The 19,593-nt window shown below is 31.9% G+C and overlaps 1 protein-coding gene across 1 annotated transcript in view; it reads left to right on the top strand.

Annotated features, from left to right (window-relative positions):
- LOC129230752 (probable ATP-dependent RNA helicase DDX52) overlaps nt 1-19,593 on the top strand; it is a 42,341-nt gene that overhangs the window by 22,009 nt on the left and 739 nt on the right. Inside the window, exons 4-11 of the mRNA XM_054865187.1 lie at nt 680-848; nt 3,621-3,693; nt 5,095-5,298; nt 8,303-8,393; nt 11,290-11,563; nt 15,062-15,137; nt 16,324-16,395; nt 19,344-19,433. Coding sequence (XP_054721162.1) covers nt 680-848; nt 3,621-3,693; nt 5,095-5,298; nt 8,303-8,393; nt 11,290-11,563; nt 15,062-15,137; nt 16,324-16,395; nt 19,344-19,433 — 1,049 coding nt within the window. The remainder of the gene's footprint in view (nt 1-679; nt 849-3,620; nt 3,694-5,094; nt 5,299-8,302; nt 8,394-11,289; nt 11,564-15,061; nt 15,138-16,323; nt 16,396-19,343; nt 19,434-19,593) is intronic.

Raw genomic sequence — 19,593 nt, 5'->3', positions numbered from 1 at the left:
TTGCATTACTTTTTTTCCCTCGGTTTCATATTTTCAAAATTTATTTCTTAGAGTAATTTCCAGAACTTTTTTCCAACCGGAAGCACCACTTGAATTTGAGAGAGCCAAGACAGGCCCCTAGGCAGTTATGTCTGCCGGCCCCCTCCCGCCCCCCAAAAAAAGAAGAAAAGAAAAGGGGGAAAGAAAGAACAAAAAAAGGGGGGGAAAGAAAAGAGAAAAAAGAAGAAAAAGGGGAGGGGTGGAAAGGGAAAAAAACTACTTATATTAGATAACAATTAACTCTATTTTAAGTGCCACAAAGAGTAAGTTTTACTTATTCTTTACATTTTCTCTTATTCGGAGTTTTTTCTACCCTTTTCTTTCTTCCTTTCTTTTTTTCTTACGTCGGTGTCGCCTGCCCCTCTTCCCCGACCCCCACGACCCAGGCCCCTAGTTTCTGACTAGGCTGACATCGCCTCTCGTCAGGCCTGATTGATATGAACATAAGTAAAGAAAACAATTCCACAACTTACCAGTTGTTTGTTCTCCCTTACTAACATGTTTTCATTGTCGGTGTTAAATAATATGTTTATTATTTTACTCAAGATGTTTCATTGTAATTTAGTTTCATATGCTCAAAAATGATTTTTAGTGTTCCTATATTTATGCTAATAAGGCACATCATTAATTTTCCGGACAGGGTCCTGAGAAAGGAGGCTTACGTGCAGTTGTAATTGCACCTACTAGAGAGCTTGCCAAGCAAATCCATTCTTTTGCTGTACGCTTGTCAGAGGGGACTGAGTTGCGTACTCTGATAATAGATGATGTAAATGCCACAAAAGAAAATCCAAAAATTTTTAAAAAGCACGGTAAGAATTAAAAATTTTTTCTTTGATATTCGAAAATCATGTTAAGAATTTGAAAGTTTTAAGTAAAGGAGAAAAGTTTTGTTTATTTTTGTAATGTGGGTGAATGAATATATAAGTACATTTTTAGCTGCAACACATTGTAAAAAAATCAAACTATCACTATGTTCCTCCCCTTAAGCTCTGAGTTATGAGAATATGTTAGAGTAAAAGAATAATCTATTCTTAAACCTGTTTTCGTGCTGGGGATAAAAATGTACTTTCTGAAATTTCAATGATAAGTCTTCTTATTTTAGGTGTTTGAAAGAGGTTAAAGGGAGAGGGGGATAAGATAGGACCTTATTTATTTCTCAACATAAGACAGTGAGAAGCAAAGGGATGTAAAGGCTAAAATTAAAAATTTAGAGAACTATTACAAATGGCAGATGAACCTCCCATTTGTCTTTGGACAAGAGATTGTACTAGTAGCCCAGGTAGGTTCAGCTACACAGTATAATTTAGAGAAACTTTTTAATGAAAGCCAACCTAAGACCGCAACTTTAAATGCAATTTACTCAAAACTTGAAAGTGTCCACTTACATCCCTTTGCTTCTCACTACCTCATATCGAAAAATAAATAATGAGGTCCTATCATACCCCCCGCCTTTAACCTCTTTCAAACTCATTAGAAAACATTTTACTTTGAGGTTTCTACCTTTAGTTCTACATAGATTTAATTTAAATTAAATATTTAGAAACTTTTGAAGTTTATGTTTTACAGGGTGGCGACAGGGACTGTGAAAAAAAGTTCCCTGACTTTTCCTTGATTTCCCTGATTAAGTTCACCAAATTTCCCTGATTTACGTTACCAATGATAATGGTTTTCTTTCTTTGCTCTACTTGAAATCCATTGTATATTTGTATAAAATGCAGTATTTTAAACGTTTTAAGTTGTGTAAAGTTGCTGAACTAAAGATACCTATATTTTAAAAAGATGCTACTTTAATAAAATAATTTAAAAAAAAAAAAAGAATTTTTTTTCAAGGGGAAAAAAATCTACAAAACAGTACATTAAATTTTTATACAATGGAAAGATTATGGAAAATTTAAAAAAAAAAAAACTTTACTTCCAGAAACCACTTAGCATAAGAATTTTAAGAAACTATTAAAATTACTCTTAAAAACATATATGTGTCTTTATGATAGAACTAAAAAGTAATTGAAATTTTTTTGAACTAAGTTTTCAAACAGTATAATAATTGTTGAACCAATAACAAGTAATAGTGAAAGAAAAGAAGTAATGTAGTTATTCTTATATAACTAATTGATATATTTATCCAAAACAGATGAAACCATTTGACATCCATTCATAGGGAGCTTTTCTCTAATCAAGAACATAGGTTTTAATGAATGAATACAGCATTTTAACAATAAAAAATAAAGATATTTACTTAAGTACACAAGTTAACTCTATTTCAAATGATTTTAGTATGTAACGAAAAAAAAATCTTAGATTGCTTTTGTAACAAACAACTTTGAAATGCAAGGATAAAAAAAAAAGAAAAAAAAAAGCAATTAGTTAATTTCAAAATGCATAAAAGATGAATACAACTTGGTTATAAAATTAAAGAATTACTTAAGTCTGAAGAAAAGAAAACCTTTATAATCTGCGATGACAACAAATAATATAACGGCAAAAAACAAAGTTTTTTGTATTGAAAGTTCAATTTTAGCAATTAAATTAAAAACCCTAAGAAGTAATAACTTTTAAGCTTTTATAGTATTAATTCAAAAACCAAAGATTTCTTCATGAAATCGTGATCACAGCACTTAATTACTTCGAGACAATGGAATAAAGGCAAAGGAGCTAAGACATTAATGAAGGCTTCCTCTTTGCCTGTATAGTTGTTTATTTTACGTAGCATTGAAAGCGTAAAGGAAATTTCAAGCTAGGTAAAATAAACAACCTAACAGACACAGAAGCAATCTTAGGAAGTTCATCCTGTGGTTAATAAGATTCAATACTTTGACGTTGAGGGAAAAAGATGCACAAATATGCAGCAGTATAAAATCGCACCTTATTAATTTTAATTTTTTTTAAACAGATAATTGGCGGAAAATGCGTAGGGAATTACAGTACTTAATTTTGTAAAGCAAAAAAAAAATTTTTTTTTTCTTCATAAAATCAATTTTCCCTGATTTTTTATTATTTTTTCAAAATTCCCTGATATTTCTCTGATTTTTCCCTGATTAATAAAGTTCCCTGACTTTTCCCTGATCTCCCTGATCTGTCGCCACCCTGTTATATGACTACTGCTTCTGGTTTTCTATAAAAACAACAATATATCAACAGCATTATAAACACACAAATTTGTCCTTCCTCCCCCCCCCCCCCACCAAAAAATTGCAGGCACATGTTTTGGGGTTACAAGGAAGTCTTTTTTTCAATGCAGAAAGATGTGACCTTGTGGATATCCAACAAAAGCGACGAGCCAACTTACCAAACAACCAATGAGACAGTTCCAAACCATCAAAAGACCTTTAAGAATCCAAAGCACTTTTAAAGCTGTTTGTCATTCCGCCTCATTGCTTTTGTGGGATGCCTTTCATTAGTTTTCTGCATTGAAAAAGAGGATCCTTGTAACCCTGAAATACTGTATGCAATTTTTTTTAAACTTGTGCATTTATAATATGTTTGAGTTTACATTTACGTTTTAACACAAAGGTATTTACTTACCCTCTACCGTTAAGTATTTATTTATTTTTAATTATCATGAAATTTTTTTTTTCTTCCAGATATTTTGATATCAACACCAAACAGGCTAATTTACTTGCTTAAGAATGATCCTCCTTTAATTAATTTGAACAGGTAACTATAAATCCTTTTATTTATTGAACTGTTTACCTATGTAAGAGAATGTTTTAACCATTATTTCTCTCAGTTGCATGTGTGAAAGTATGACTTTGTCAAATAATTGAACAAAGTTTCTCTCTCTCTCTTTTGTTTCCAAACATTTTGTACTTGTGCTCTATTTCTCAAAGAAGAAAAAGAAGCACTTTTGAAATCTTCCTTAAACTTTTTCAATTAGTCTATTACCATACAATAATGTAGAGAGAAGCACATTTACCGCCAATCATCCCCTCAGTTATGTTTCCCCCACTAGGAGTTATGTCTGTTAAGCAATAGAGAACCCCGCAGAAGCAGGACAGAGGAGTAAAGCAACAGGATATTCAGGGGTGCCCACCCCTAACATCAAGGGCGCACCCCCTCCCCCCCCCCCCCAAATATTGTGAAGACCCCCCAAAATGAGAAAAAATACCCCTTTCAGCAACCCCCTAAAACTTTCAATGACGCAGTTTGCGCCATAACCCCCCCCCCCCCAGGTGGGCACTCCTGGGATATTTTAAAATATCTGAATTTATGAAAATAGAGCAAGGCTCTTTTTCTTATTTTAACTAAAATGTGGTATAATTTAGATGTTCGCAAATTTATTACCAGCTAGTGCTAAAATTTTGAGTAATCTTCTGAAGAAGCTTGTAAAAACATCTGTAGAAAGTTTTCTGCAAATTCTGGAATCAAAAAGGAATTGCTGATGTTTTAACTGCATACTTTGCATGTAATATGTAACAGCTATTGAAAAAAAGCAGATTAATAATATTTTTTCTGAAATGTATGCAAACAGGTGGAAATTTGTTAATATACAATAAAAATATTTCCCTTAGTCTTAAAAATTTCACTTTGCATAGTTAATTAAAGCAATTTGATTGAAATTTAGTAGTGTAATTGTTTAGAATATAGTTAAAAGAACATTCAAACTAAAGAGCTGAAAACTATTTTACTGTAGAAAAAACTGTATTTTTTAACCATGTGATAGAACTGCTCTTCTTTATACCCTTTACAATAACATGGTAACAAATTTTCACTTACAGTAAGAAACGTTCATAGTACATACTGTACAGCACTTCTAGTATACTTAGCATGAAAAGAATTACCTTTCTGTTTGATTAATTAAAATCTCTTTTTCTTTAAAAGTAGTTCCCCCCCCCCCCCCCGACTCATTTTTAACATATACATACATTAAATGATTGAAATGGACCCCTTTTCAGAAAAATCCAACTATCTAAGTTTTTTATTATCCAAAATGGTGTCCGGTCCCGATTGATTCGGTTAATCCAAGTCTACTGTACTAATATACAAGCTAATTTTATTGGATCTCACAAACTTAATTTCTATGCTTTATTAAATTGTTTTCATTGTATATTTATGTAGAGTTCAGTGGCTTATTGTTGATGAATGTGATAAATTGTTTGAAGTTGGGAAGCAAGGATTTAGAGATCAACTAGCTGTGATTTATAATGCTTGTGATTCAGCGGCATTGAAAAGAGCTATGTTTAGTGCAACATTTAGCTATGAAGTTGAAGAGTGGTGCAAGCTTACCCTTGACAGTTTAGTATCTGTTTCCATTGGAACCAGGTATTTTCTTTTTTCATCTCCTTTCACTTTATCTTAGGGACTGTCTATAAATGATGTCACAGCTTTTTTCCATCATATTTGACTCCTTCCACTTTATTTCACACTTCATCTCTGCCCCTCACATGTCACATTTAATGCTATATCAAATTCACAAATTGTTATGAAAAATGTTTTTATTTCAATGAAAATGTGTGATGTTGCGCTTCTTGTAATCCCTTCCCTGCCCCTTGATCCAAACTGTCACAACTTCATGAATCCTCCCAAAGTGTGACATCATTTCAGGCAGTGAGAAGCAAAGGGATGTAAGAGGAGTTTTTAAAGTTTCGAGTAAAACTCGTTTAAAGTCCAGATCCTCGGTAGCCTTTCATTGAATTTTTTTCTAAATAATACTGTATAGCAGCACCCACCAGAGCTACCAGTACCATCTCTTGCCCTGAAACAGAAGAGAGATTCCCCTATTATTTGTATTGATTTTCTCTTTATTTTTAATTTTGGCACTTACATCCCTTTGCTTCTCAGTAAGTGGATGACCCCTTACTGTTTTTACGCTTAAAATGCTTTAACTTTTTCAGTTGGTGAATCGTATAAAACTTATTTGAGATGTCAAGATCCTTCCCATTAAAAAAAGGAGTGAAAGTAGTTTATTTGTAACTATATTTTTGCTTTAATATATACAGGGTTCATACTCTATTTGGATGAAAGAATACCATGACTTTTCCAAGACTTTTTCATGACTTCAATGAAAGTGTTCATGACCTTGTTACACGAAGAGAATAGCACTTTTCAATCTCAAACTTACTAATTTTTGGAAATGAGCATTAACAAAACATCTACATGAATGCCACAGCCTCATTGAAGCACTTACTTGTAATGGAAAAAATATAAGGGTACAATTAAAAAACTAAACTATTCTTATTTGTCTTCATCATATAAATTTAAGTAACGTAAAAATGAAGTGAAACGAACATGATGCTTAAATATGTAACTTTTTTTTTTTATAAACAGGCAGAATGATATTGAATGCGACAAAGGTTGAATGAGTGAGTCATCACTAAGTTTCAATACATTTGCTTCAAAAGTTGCCTTTTAGTGTCAACAGAACATTTAATCATCTACGTAACTAGACAGTATTTTGGTTCTTTAAAATAAAGCCGCATAGTTTAGTTCCGTAAGTTTCTAAACCAGATCTTTTTTGATTCATTACTGAATGGTTTTTTCAATCTTCTCATTTAAAAGTATACTTGTTTTGTTTACTTATTTGCACATTTTCAAATGCATATAAATTAATACGTTCAGAAATTCCAGAACAAGTTAGATTCCTGACACTGAGCGTAGCAGTGGGTCGCATAGATTAGTTTTGCGGGCCGTATGTTGGGCACTACTCTTTTCAAGTATTAGAATTCCTCTTTTTCTGTATTCTATGGCGTGACTAAAGTTCTTTATTTTCTAAAATCTTCAATAAATTAAGATCAACTCTGATAAATTTAATAATAAAGTTCTTACAAGTGATGGAACCTAACTCGAATGCAATAAAATTGCCTTTTTTGAGTGGGCGTGGCAAAACCAAGAACGTGCAAGTTCGCTACTACAGAATATGAAACATAAGAAGTGTTGAAAATAACAATTTATTCGAAATCAGTGATGTCCAAGCAGAAAAATCACATCTCAAAAAAAGGCAAGCAGCTGCAACAGAAGTGAATGCAATGAGATTTTAAAATTCAGATATGATTTTGGGATCGTTCAGTTTTCTACTTTTAATAGCATTTTTGCGCAACAGTGTTAAATCACTTCAGATTTCTAATGCTCTTTTAGTTACTGTTACTTTCTCTTTGTCCAGGACATTTTTCCATGACTTGAAATAAATTTCCATGACTTTCAATGAAAATTTCAATTTTCCATGACTTTTCTAGGTCTGAAATTTGCTTATTTTTTTTCCATGACTTTCCAGGATTTCCATGACCCGTACGAACCCTGTATATAGTAGAATTGTACATTAAATAAAATTTATACGAACAGACTTTAATGTAGCAGTAACACATTTGGCGCAGAAGCAAAAATTCCCTAGTTTGAATCTCGTTACCCCGATGAATACTGACAGAAATGTGGGAGCAAAGCTGGGTTTAGCCCGGTTCCAGAACTGGTATCAGAAAAGTGGAATCAGAGAAAGTGGGAAAAAAAAGCTTTAGCAAAATGTTGAAATGTATTAGGCTTATTAATATAAGCCTATATACTTCTATACACTCTCGAATGTGCTTCATTTTCAGTTGTAATCTAAATTGCAATGGACAAAATCGATTAGAAGAAATCATCTAAGTAACTAAAAATCTAAGTCCAACACCCCTACTTTAAAGATACCCCATCTGAGCTTTTGAATTGCTAAGACCTTATATTTGTGTTAAATGTACTTTTCAAAAATAACTTGAATTAAAAGTTAAAAAAAACTAGTATAATTATCAACAAGCTTGGTACAATTAATTACATTTTTTAATGCTGTTTATTCTTATCAATTTTTCCCAACCAATTTACATTGAACATTTAAGTACAAAACTATAGATAAATGCTAGACAGAACATTTAATAAATATTATAACAATTATCTGGGGGGGGCGACCTGGAATATTATTTGAAAGAATTTCTTTTTTTTTAAGAACTTTTAAGCATAATTGCTCAGTTTGAACTTTAAAAATAGCAAATGGTTATTCCATTTAATTTCCAGTCATTTATATAAACACTTAGAATGTTTAATGCCATGGATCAGAGAGGACTGAATGAAAAGGCTAGTTTTAGAGCTTTTAATATGTTGAGAATATTCTTTTATGGCTGTTGTAGTCAAAGGTTTTATATATATATATATATATATATATATATATATATATATATATATATTTGCAAAATCAGATTCATTGTTTTCCCTCTTCTTTAACAACTATTTCTCCTTCTTGTAATTAATCAATGAACACATAGTTTGCTAGGAAAACTGATGAAAATTTGTATTTTCTTTTAAGAAATACTGCAGTAGAAACTATAAAGCAAGAACTTGTCTTTGTCGGGTGTGAAGGTGGAAAATTGCTCGCTCTAAGAAATTTGATAAATGAGGTAATAAATTTTATATGGTGCAAATTTATTATTAACTACTTGCATTTTCCCATACCTTGGTGTTGTCAGTTTCTTTTTTGTATATCAACTAATTACTGTTTTAAAATATAGTTCAATTTTTTTCTTTGTTTGTCAAAATAAATATTTCCATTTTTTACATGCTGATTTTTTAAATTTATTTTGTACTAGCTGTACCCGACGCGCGTTGCTACGCAAACAAAAAAATACATCATTATACTGATTTTCATGACAATCGGTTGAACGGGGCAGAAGTTGCTACTCTGCAGTGCCACCTGGTGGCGAGTGGCTTCAATGAGCATATTATGCACCTTCTCCGTGGAAAAATACATATATATAGCAATTTTCATAATAATCGGTCCAGGTATCAAGTGAAGCCGTGACTATACTCAAATTTTGTACTCACACAGTTTGCAAGATCAGTCAATCGCTAAAAATATCAAATAGAAAAAGTTTTAAATCCCCCTGTTGCATGAAAAGCAATAAAACAATAAAGAAAGAATTTATTTGTTCAAACTCAAGAAAAATGGCAACAGCTAACTTCTTATCAATGAGATCTTTCACGCGAATTAATTTCTGCAGCCGATAATTTTATTCGTATTTATCCAATGGATTGTGACTTAAATTGGAATAAAAAAGGAACTATCGATTGGATTTTTTTCGAACTGGTCTATAAACATTCCCAGTACCAAAAATAACAAACGGTGAAAGTTTCAGCCAAATTTGCCGGGTAGTTTTTGAGTTCATGGATGACATACAGACAAACATTCATTTTTATATATATAGATTTGGCCAATTGCAAAATGATTTTTTTTTTCATGTATTTTAATTGGTATAAATCAATCCTTTTTAGTTTGGTAATAAGGATTGCACTTTACATTTTGTTGTTCTTCTGTTTGTATGCATTTTAAATTAGTATACACTAGCTGACATGTGCAAAATATTCGTGCTTGGTAGTGGTAATTTAAAAACTTTTTTTTTTTTTTTTTTTGACAGTAAGTTTTTAAAAAACGGTAAAACAATGTGAATTGTTTGTAAATTTTTGGCTAATGGCAGTGAAACAGAAAATTAAACGATGCTCTTCCTTTGTAGTTTTATGTAGTATTAAGGAAGAAACTCTTTCAGAAATATTATTCATGAATCATGATACTGCATTTTGTTTTTTCATAATTTTAATGCAACAGTACAACTGTGGTTCAGAATCCTACAATGATTTTAGATTATATATTCTTGGAAATCTGGGTCAAAATATTTCCAAAAGAAAAAAGCCATTCTAAAATGACAAAACCCGTGGTGAGATTGAACCCACAAACTTCACGTTTTTAGCACGATGCTCTAACGAACTGAGCTATAAGGCTTTACTCCCTGGGACTTACACATAAAAGCAATGCATATTAAAAATCAAAAACAACCTTCTTTTTTTTTTTTGTAAAACCACCACAATGTAAGTTTTTTGTTTATTTTTTGCAAAAGCCATGAGCAAAAAATCTTAATGAAATTTAATGAATTATTTATAAAGTTATGGTATTGTCACAAAAATCTCATTTGAGAAATAATACATATGATGTTATGATCTATTTGCCAATTCAATGACTTTGAAAAATTAACCACTTAACTTTGACGAAAGAAAATACTCTATCCCAACACCGCCATTGAAGGTAAACTGCAGTCGATTATATCTCTTTATCATAAAACCATCCAAGAGTATATAATAACTCAACAAATTTGCAAAACTTTGATCTATCAGCACATACAAGCTACAAAAACTTATCTTAATTTGTCCTTCAGCTATTTTGAAATTAAAGCACACATTTGTAACAGAAGCAATGTCCTTAAGGAACAATAATTAACTCCTCTCTTTCTTTCTTCCAAAATACAGTTCACTCAAGCAAAAGAGCTTACATTGTATTGTTATAATAAATATCTGGGGAAAATATTCTGTACGGCATATGTCAATTGATGAACTGGGAACAGTGTTTAATCTTTAATCTGACAAACACAGCAATCACTGCATTTAGTTTTACTTTTGTTGGTTGAAAATTAATTATATTATTTTTTTAATCAATATGGGTTAAGTGCCGTTACTGATGCTTTATACTGCCTAATATAGTGGTTGAAATTAGATTTAAAAAAAAAATTGCAAAAAGTTTTAATTTGTCAAAAACAAGTTCAATTTTTTTTTCTTTGCAAATGAATACACTTTCGGTGCCAAAAATTGATTTCAATCTGTAATCACCGATTAAATTCCATTTGAAACTATCAGACTTGGACCTTGAAATATTCAGGGATTGTTGTGACACTAGCTCAAAAATCTGGGAAATTTGCCATAGTAAAATCTTTTCATTATTACAGTACATATTTTAGCAAATTAATATCTTTGTAAATTGAAATTTTACTTACACGAAGTCTTTACTATCAAATTACTAAAGAAAGCATGTCAGTATTTTGCAATAGACCAAGACCATTCAACTTATTGTCATGAAATTTGGCCCAACACTACTTTGAAACAAGGAAGTTAAAAACTCAAAGTGGATGTGTACGTGTGTGTGTGTGTAGTCTGCAGAGAGAAATGCAATTGCTACTGATATGAAAATTTGAAGTAATGATATAAAAAAATACAGCCACTTTTATGACAAGTGTAAAAGAAAAATGTGTGATTGGACTTCCCACTGTGAAATTCTTTTTATCTGCTATGCAATTCCATTGGTTAATTAGTTTCAGAATTTTGAATTGTATAAGTTTATGTATAATATATACCTTTTTTCATTATTTAATTTTTTTTAATCCATAAAAAATTTAAATTTTGACTTATTTTCTGTTTGCTTTTGTTTAGTTTTGATCTGCTCAGCTTTTAATTTTGTTTTTATTTCATAAACAGGGTTTTATGCCACCGATGATGGTATTCGTTCAAAGCAGAGAAAGAGCACGAGAACTGTTTTCTGAATTGGTTTACGACAACATAAAAGTTAAAGTCATTCATTCAGAAATGAAGCAAGCTGAAAGAGACACTGTTGTACAACAATTCATCGATGGGAAAACTTGGATTTTGATCTGCACTGAACTGATGGGAAGAGGCATAGATTTCAAAGGAGTCAATATTGTGATAAATTACGATTTTCCACCCACAGCCATTTCATACATTCATAGAATAGGTAATTTGCAGCTCTTTCTATTATTATAAAAATCTTGCTTTATTCTAGATAAGCATTTTCAAGCATTTATATATCACACCCCAGCAAAGAAAGTGACACAACTCAAAAGGAAAAATCTACTAGTAGAGTGGATGTTGGTTAATTGAATCAACTGCTTTAATGAATCAAATTGCATAAAACAGAACAAAATCCATCTTTATTGAATTAGTCGCTTTATTGAATCAGCCGCTTAATGGAATCAAAACTGTTTAGAAGAAACATGATTCATATAAGCGGCGGCCACTGTACTGTACTATACTGTAGGTTGTTTGATTTTAATCTGTCAGATTTTTCTAACTTTCTTCACGAAGGAGCAACATTTAAGTGAAAAACGTAATAATAAGGTGGTGATTGCTTGAAGATAACATAAAATAGATTCTTTATACTCCTTAAATCCTGTCTTGCATGATTTATCGCCTTAGACAAGTCATAAATATTATAACCGCGCACTCACATATCGCACCCCCACGAGGAAAGTGACGCAACTCAAAATTTGAGAAAAGCTTACTGCTTACTGATTTAAAATCTAAATTTAATGCTTTTTCGTGCCACAAAACTTGCACAAAGTTAGCTTACATAACAGGTGTGTGGTAGTACAAAAGCAATATATTCAATAATGATACATCATTAAATTTCCATATTTTAGAAAAAATATTTTCAAACCTTAAGTATGCATTATTAGTTTCAACAACAAAATCTAAACAGCAAACATCACGTTATAATTTTTTTGGACATGTTGTAATATTTGATAAGTAATTACTTAAAACTACTGTTGCGTAAAACTTTGATTTTCACCAATGCTGTGTTTTTCAGTTGTCACTTTCCTGTCGAATATGCCCGTCAATGTATGTTTGTACAGCCTGAATGACTTTTATTTTCCCAAGCATTAGTCCTAGATTGTGTAAATTGATTAACAAAATAGGTCAAAACAAGATGCAAAGTTAGGATATTAAAAGTTAAGGCAAAAGTTAAAAAAAACACACACACAATCTAAATTTGTATAGCCGCCAGGTTCCCACATTCATGCTTTGGGGAATTACAAGCATAAAAAACAATCCAAACACAAAACTGACATTAGTACGCTCGCCATTCAGGGATATGACGCTTGTCGTTTAGTGACGTATCACTTTACAGTCATTTACATGTTTTCATGAACCAATAATGAGGGTGCATCACAGGAGGGCATATAAAAATACAGTAGGATCTCGATAACTCGAAGCTTATAACTCGAATATTCCTTTACCTCAAAGTTTTCCTTGGGTCCCAAACTCTTGAAACTGTTGTGGAAACTTCACATAACTCGAACTACCAGTAACTCAGAACAGTTTAGCGGGTCCCTTGGGAGTTCAAGTTATTGAGAGTTGACTAGTTGTTAGCAAATAAAACGTATCAACCAGAGAGTGCATGTTTTCCTTAAAAACTCTTCAAGTGTTAAATAACGAAACTTTTCAAGAGCTTCTAAAACTTCTTAGTTTTATCTTTATTCCTTAAAAACTATTTGAAATAACCAACTCATAACTTTAGTTCCTACTTATTTTTTATAAATAAAGTTAGTGGAACTTTTCCGTTATAGGTACGTTCTGGCGCATTTTTAATCTTGCCGATTATTTTTCATTTTATTTATTGTCACCCATGTTTCGTCAGAGTTATATGAAGCTACTTATTTCACAATACCATAATATTTTTTCTTTTTAATGGCTTTTGAACAAGAAAATTAAGTTCCATAAAAATGAAAAATCATTTGTTAAATAATTAAATTAAGCAATTTAAAGTAAAATGATCTGCCAAATTAAAAAAAGCTATTAAACCGCATAAATTCTCAACAAGATAGTTTTGGATGGTAAAAACTACCTGTCCTAAGCCAGTTTCAGACAGTCCAAAACCCAACCCTGGGTAGGATAAATGTACCCATGGAGGTTCTTTAGAGAAAGAAGGCACCATGCCAGGTTTTACACATGCTGCTCACATGTTGTGAGCAGGACTTTTTACCTTTAACAGACCTGACGGACAAGAAGCTTTTTCACCTCTTTTCAAAAATCATAGATTTATTCAAATAATATTAAGGATTTTATTATACTTTTAAAGAGGGAAAAGAAAATGAAAAGAAAATTTATTTACTAGATTTAATTTTCATAGTGTGAATGTTAACATTAGTAAGTAGCTGATACTTAAACTCCTTGGGAGTTAAAATAATGGAATCTCAGTGAGTTGATATCTGCTGAAAGTCGTCATGTTTTCATGTTCCCTTACGGTGTCCAGTTATTGAGGTTCCACTGTATGTGTTTCTAGGATGGATACAAGGGAGGGGGAATGGAGGTAATCGCCCCTCCATAGAGAGCCTGCATCGGCAATGCTTCGAAATTGTAGTCCGAAACACGCAATTTAAGTAAACTTTTGGTATTAAAAAAGGAAAGGAAAAGGCTGTGAGACAAACTTCTGGCTCCCCCTCCTTGGCTCTATATTACAATTGCTTTGAATTGTGATGATGCAACAGCCCCCCCCCCCTCCCCTCAAACACATGCTAATAAGATATGCAGTTAGAATCAAGTAAAAAAAACGCCCTCTCCTTGAAAAAATTCTGGATCCCCCTTTGATATGTTTCCCTACAAACGATTTTTCTACGACTATTTCTTGCCACTTCAAGAAAAAAAAAAGAATGCATTTTAGTTTTCAAAACAAAAATATCTGCTAAAATACAAAATAAATCAGAATTTAAAAAAGGCTTCAAAACTTCTTTTGGTTTAAAACTTTTATCCAAAATGCAATTGTTTGGAAAAAGCTAGTTCTTTGTGAGTTTAAAACTTTCATTGGTTTCTTTTCTTGTTTCGTCTCGCTCCTCTTCATAATTATTTATTTCTTTATTTCCAAAGGGTCTATGTAATAGCAGTACAGAATTCATGTTTTTCAAACAAAAACATTTCTGCCGTTTACAACGTTGTTGTTGTCTTGTACCTGCTAGGCTGGCAATATGGGGTGCCCTGCTTCACATTTTCAGCTGTACTGTAATTGGGTGCAAAGTCCGACTTCCACAGCACACACATACCATAAGGACCCGTTTATAGGGTAGGCAACCATTCACAGCACAGTACCAACACATTCACACAAACAAAGGACAAAGACAGGAGAGAGAAAAACATCGATGCCTGAGCCGGGATTCGAACCCGGGACCTCCCTCCCACAGTGGGACTCCTCTGACCACTAGACAGGGTGGGCAGCCCATTTACAATATGAGTATTTTAAATACATAAAATCTTCATGAGTTTGAAAGTATATAATATTTTCCATGAGAATGCTATTTCATTTCTTTTAAACCTAGTTTTGTGTATTTTCTGAATCTAAAGTTTTTAAAACATCCAAGAAAAAGTTTTGAACAAAACACTTATGTACCCTCCTCCCCTGAAAAAATGCAATTATTTTCATTATTTTTGCATCCAACTTAAAATGTTAATGCATCTATAGGTCGCACAGGAAGAGCTGGAGAAGAAGGCAGAGCAATCACATATTTCACAAGTGATGATCTCCCTAATTTAAGAAGGTAATTATTATTTATCTCCTTTCTTTTTTGTTTGTAAGTTCAAAAGTTCTAGCTTTCAATTATTGTTTAGTTTTGAATGTAAGAGCCTCAGAAATAAGACTTTCCATTCAATTTGAGCTTCAATGTTGAATTTTTTTTTCCCCCTTAAAGATTGCAACTTTTTGTTTCTTTATGCAATGGAGGGCAATTGAACTTACCTGTTTTCATATAATAGTAATTAATAAGTAAATATTATTCTACATAACTACAAAGAAAATCAGGATGGGTAGCCAATTTGACCTTCTTAATTTCTCCTGAACAGCAGTCAAGAACTTTTTCAAAATGTTTTCCCGTTATTTGGTCAGTATGATTTGGTCATACTCTTAAGATCTAAGCTTCTGTCATGATCCTATTGGGCTAACACTCGAGCCCATTTATTGTGCCACTTGCAGAGTAGTAATGTTATAAAATTACTTCCTTTGAGCCCTATATTAAAACAAAGCATTTTATACATTTCACTATCATTTAGTTTGCTAAAATTGTAAAGTGTTACCAAAAAAGATTTCATATGATGCTTGCTAGTCACAATTAGCCATGTCTTATTTAGGAATTCAGCTTTGTAATCTCTTTTCTTACAGAAATAAGCAATTTTAAAAATCTGAAACTTATATGTAAATTACGGGAAAAAATTTATCCTTAATTTTCCGATTAACATAAGGGATAATTAAATGTAAACTGATCTAAATGAGTTTTAGTTTCCTTTAGTTGTTCAATCAAATATAGGCTTGTGTTTGAATTAAGTTGTACAGAAATAAATAAACCTGCTGTAATAAAAATGGTTAAGAAAATTATCACATAAAAGGTGTATTGTTTTCAAAGACAGGAAGAAAAGGGGGATGTTGCACCATATTGCAAAGTGAAATTTTTTGATTCAGAAAGAGAATTGAGTTAGAGGAGAATTTTGGCAATAAGTTTACATTTGTTTGGCATACATTTAGAATGTAACTTTTAAATAGCGGAGATAAAATCCATAATGTGTTTTATTTTATGTGCAACATGATAAAGTTGTTAAAAATCATCTTTAAAATTTTATTTATCAGCTTAAAAAAAAAAACTATATTCTCAGAAAATTAAATTTTTGTTTTTTGTAAAAATTGTCCTTGATTTATTTGTAATTATTTTGTTCTGAACTTCCAATTTTCTAAAGCATTGCCCAAGTGATGAAGAATGCTGGATGTGAAGTTCCAGATTACATCATGAAACTCAAGAAAGCGCCCAAGTAAGTAAAACTAATTTTTAAAAGTATATGTATATACAGTCGAACCCCGTTTTAACGAACCTAACAAAATTTGAACTATTTAAGGAATTTCACAATTTAGCGAATTTTTCTTTTTCTCCAAACTAAAATGAAAGCAAAAACCTATTTACCGAGTAATAAACAATGAAATAACAAAATATTTTAATAGTCAGATTTTTTTTTTGTTAATTTGAGTTAGGAAATATTGTTTTTTTTTTTTCCAAATGATGCATCTATTTTGTCCGAAGCAGAAAAATTCTGATGCAAAGAGAGATAATGAAACTCCCATTAAAACTTAATTTTTCTAATTCTTTACAGGGCCTGGAAACAGTTAAAAAATATCTCATACAGCAGGCTGCAAATGACACAGTATTTTCTTCTCCATAAAGTCAAAAAAGAGAACTATTTCGAGTCAAACACCTATTACTCAGTACTTTAAAATTTCAGTTTAACTAGTGTTTAATGAGTTGCAGAATGCTGAATATGAAAAAAAAAGTTTACACTTTCTAATTATGGATATTTTTGTGCAGTTAATTAGGGCTTTTAGACAAGGTAAATGCATTTTTTCCTTCCCCCTGATATTACGAATAACTCTGATTTAACGTATAAAAGTTTCGCTCCTGATGAATTCGTGAAATCGGGGTCGACTGCATATAGATTTAAATCAGGCCTGGATCTATAAATTTTGGGCCCTCCTGCAACAAAATCTGTAGGACTCCTTACCAGAGGCCAGCAGTGTATATTTGCAACGTTGATAAGTCTTAGTGTTTTTTGTTTTGTTTTTTTTTTTCAATTTTTTCTGTCAATTTTTTGAGCCGTTAGCCCTTTTACGGACGTGCATCCCCCCCCCCCGCCCTGCTGGTAAGCAGATCCAGGCCTGATTTTTAAAAAAACAAAATTAAATTAAAAGGTGTGCTATATTTTTTTATATAGGAGCTAGGCCCTTCCATCAGAAGCTTCAATAAGCTGCAGCTTTTTTACCTTTATTTCTACAAAAAAAGATTTTTGTTTTGTTCATTTTTAGTATATTCTATGCTTTTGTATGCAGTTTCAATGGTTTCAGCCCTATAGTACTCAGTGATATTTTATGCAATCAAAAGGCCCAGCAAATGCATTCAGATATCCTTCATTTCTTTTTTTAGTTCAAAGATTCTCTTCATAGTAGTGATTTGAAAATGATGTTCATTTTCATGTGGGGGGATGGGGGTCAAGTATATGTGGGCGCAACGATAATTTCACTGCGCCACAAAATACTTTGAAGGTCACTTAGAATACCCTTGCCATTTTGCTCCCCCCCCCCCCCAGTGCATATACACGCTTTGGAGCTAGGCCCTTTCATCAGAAGCTTAAATAAGCTGTCAGTGCATCATGAAAAGAAAAAAAAAAGAAATATTACTTCTCCCTTGCAACAACATATTTGTATAAAATTAAGATTTTCCTGAATGAATTTAGTAACTGGCTCTTCTTTTTATTCACCAAGATTTCTTCACTAAGAACTTTTTGCATTGCTTGGGGCTGGGACAGTTGTGTGTCAGCACCATGGATTGGGGGTCATCCGTAAATGAGGCAGAGAAGAAGCAAGGGGTTGGAAGTGTATGTTTTCAAGTCTTGAGTAAAACATGTTTGAAGTTCAGATCCTAGGTGGGCTTTCATTGAATGTTTTTTCTAAATCATGCTGTATAGCTGCACCAACTAAGACTACTAGTACTATTTCTTGACCCTCATCAGAAGGAGAGGTTCTTCTATCCGTTATACTAGTTATCTTCGAATTTTTAATTTTGTCACGAACATGCTTTTGCTTCTCAAATCATACTTTGAGAAGGGAGAGAATTCACAAAATTGGTACTGTTTTTGACAATGGAGGGGGGGGGTAGCAAGATGTGAGACATCATATATTTTGTTGGTTGAAAGAAATAAAACTTTTTTTTTTGTTTCAATGTATGTAATGTAATGTGACATGTAACGAAAAAGAGGGGGGAGTAAGGCGACACTTTGTAATAAGGGGGAAGGTCAGATATCTTGAATAAAGTGTGACAGGAGTGTGTTGGAGTACACCAAAGTTGCAAATAAAACTAAAACGTTTCAACAACATATTTTGTTAAAAGTGATTAGGTCAGATATTATAAATTATGAATGTTTATTATTGAACATAATTTTTTAGGGCAGCTGTGGTCCATACAAAACATTAATTTTTTTCCACTGAAAAAACTTGTCTCTAAGTATTGCATTAAGTACACGAAGTGCATTTATGTAATTAAAATTATTACTAAAAACACTTTCTCAGCTCACTAAACCCATATAAACAGGCCATTTTTAACTAGCCCCAAAGGGAGCGAAGAGTGAAGATAAAAAATTGTATCCAACTTTATTGACATATTTTAATGAAAGTAATGGCAAAGTCTCAGTAGGTTTTAGCTGGAAAAATGCTTAGGTGTGCAGATAATGCAAACACAATGCTTAGAGGGGAAAAAAGGTGTTGCAGCACATATATTTGAAAAAAATAATAATCGATGACTAAAAGTTTTCTTGTTTCATACAGCAGCAAGAAAAGCATCTTTTGTGTTTGATACTGATATTCAGAGGTTTCATATTGAGTTTATTACCTTCAAAAATAAAAGTCCCATATATATATATATATATATATATGTTTTGTAATGTGGTTACATCAATCCAATAACAGCATTTTTTGATGATGAATCTAACAAATTAGTTGTACAAACAATAAGGGCCTTTTGTCTTTTAAATTAAAATCTAAGGATTCTACTCCTATTTTTAAAACTAAAATTCTTCATTGTTGTGGTGGACCAAGAAATGATTTTGAATGAAAACTTTCAGAAATCTTTTCTTTTTAGTAAATAATTCATTAAGCAAAAAAACATATCAACATAATCTTTATTTCTAATTTTCTTTCTTTAAATTTTTTGTTTCAGGAAAAACAAAGGAGAAATAGTACGTCCCATTAAAAGAGAAAAAATTTCAAATGTTCCTTCCTATCAGCTACAGAAAGAAGCCAAAAAAAGGTAAGTAAAAGTTTCGATTTAAAAAAAAAAAATTCTCGATTGAAATATCATGATCTCAACTACTTGAATTGCTAATTAATGAATCAATCACTAAATTGAATATTTTGAGTTTTCTCAACTAGCAGTTATTGACCAGCTACAAAACTTCTATTGAATTCAC

Source organism: Uloborus diversus, chromosome 9 (genome assembly GCF_026930045.1).
Source record: "Uloborus diversus isolate 005 chromosome 9, Udiv.v.3.1, whole genome shotgun sequence".
Lineage (NCBI taxonomy): Eukaryota > Metazoa > Arthropoda > Arachnida > Araneae > Uloboridae > Uloborus > Uloborus diversus.
This window is presented reverse-complemented; position numbering and strand designations above follow the sequence as displayed.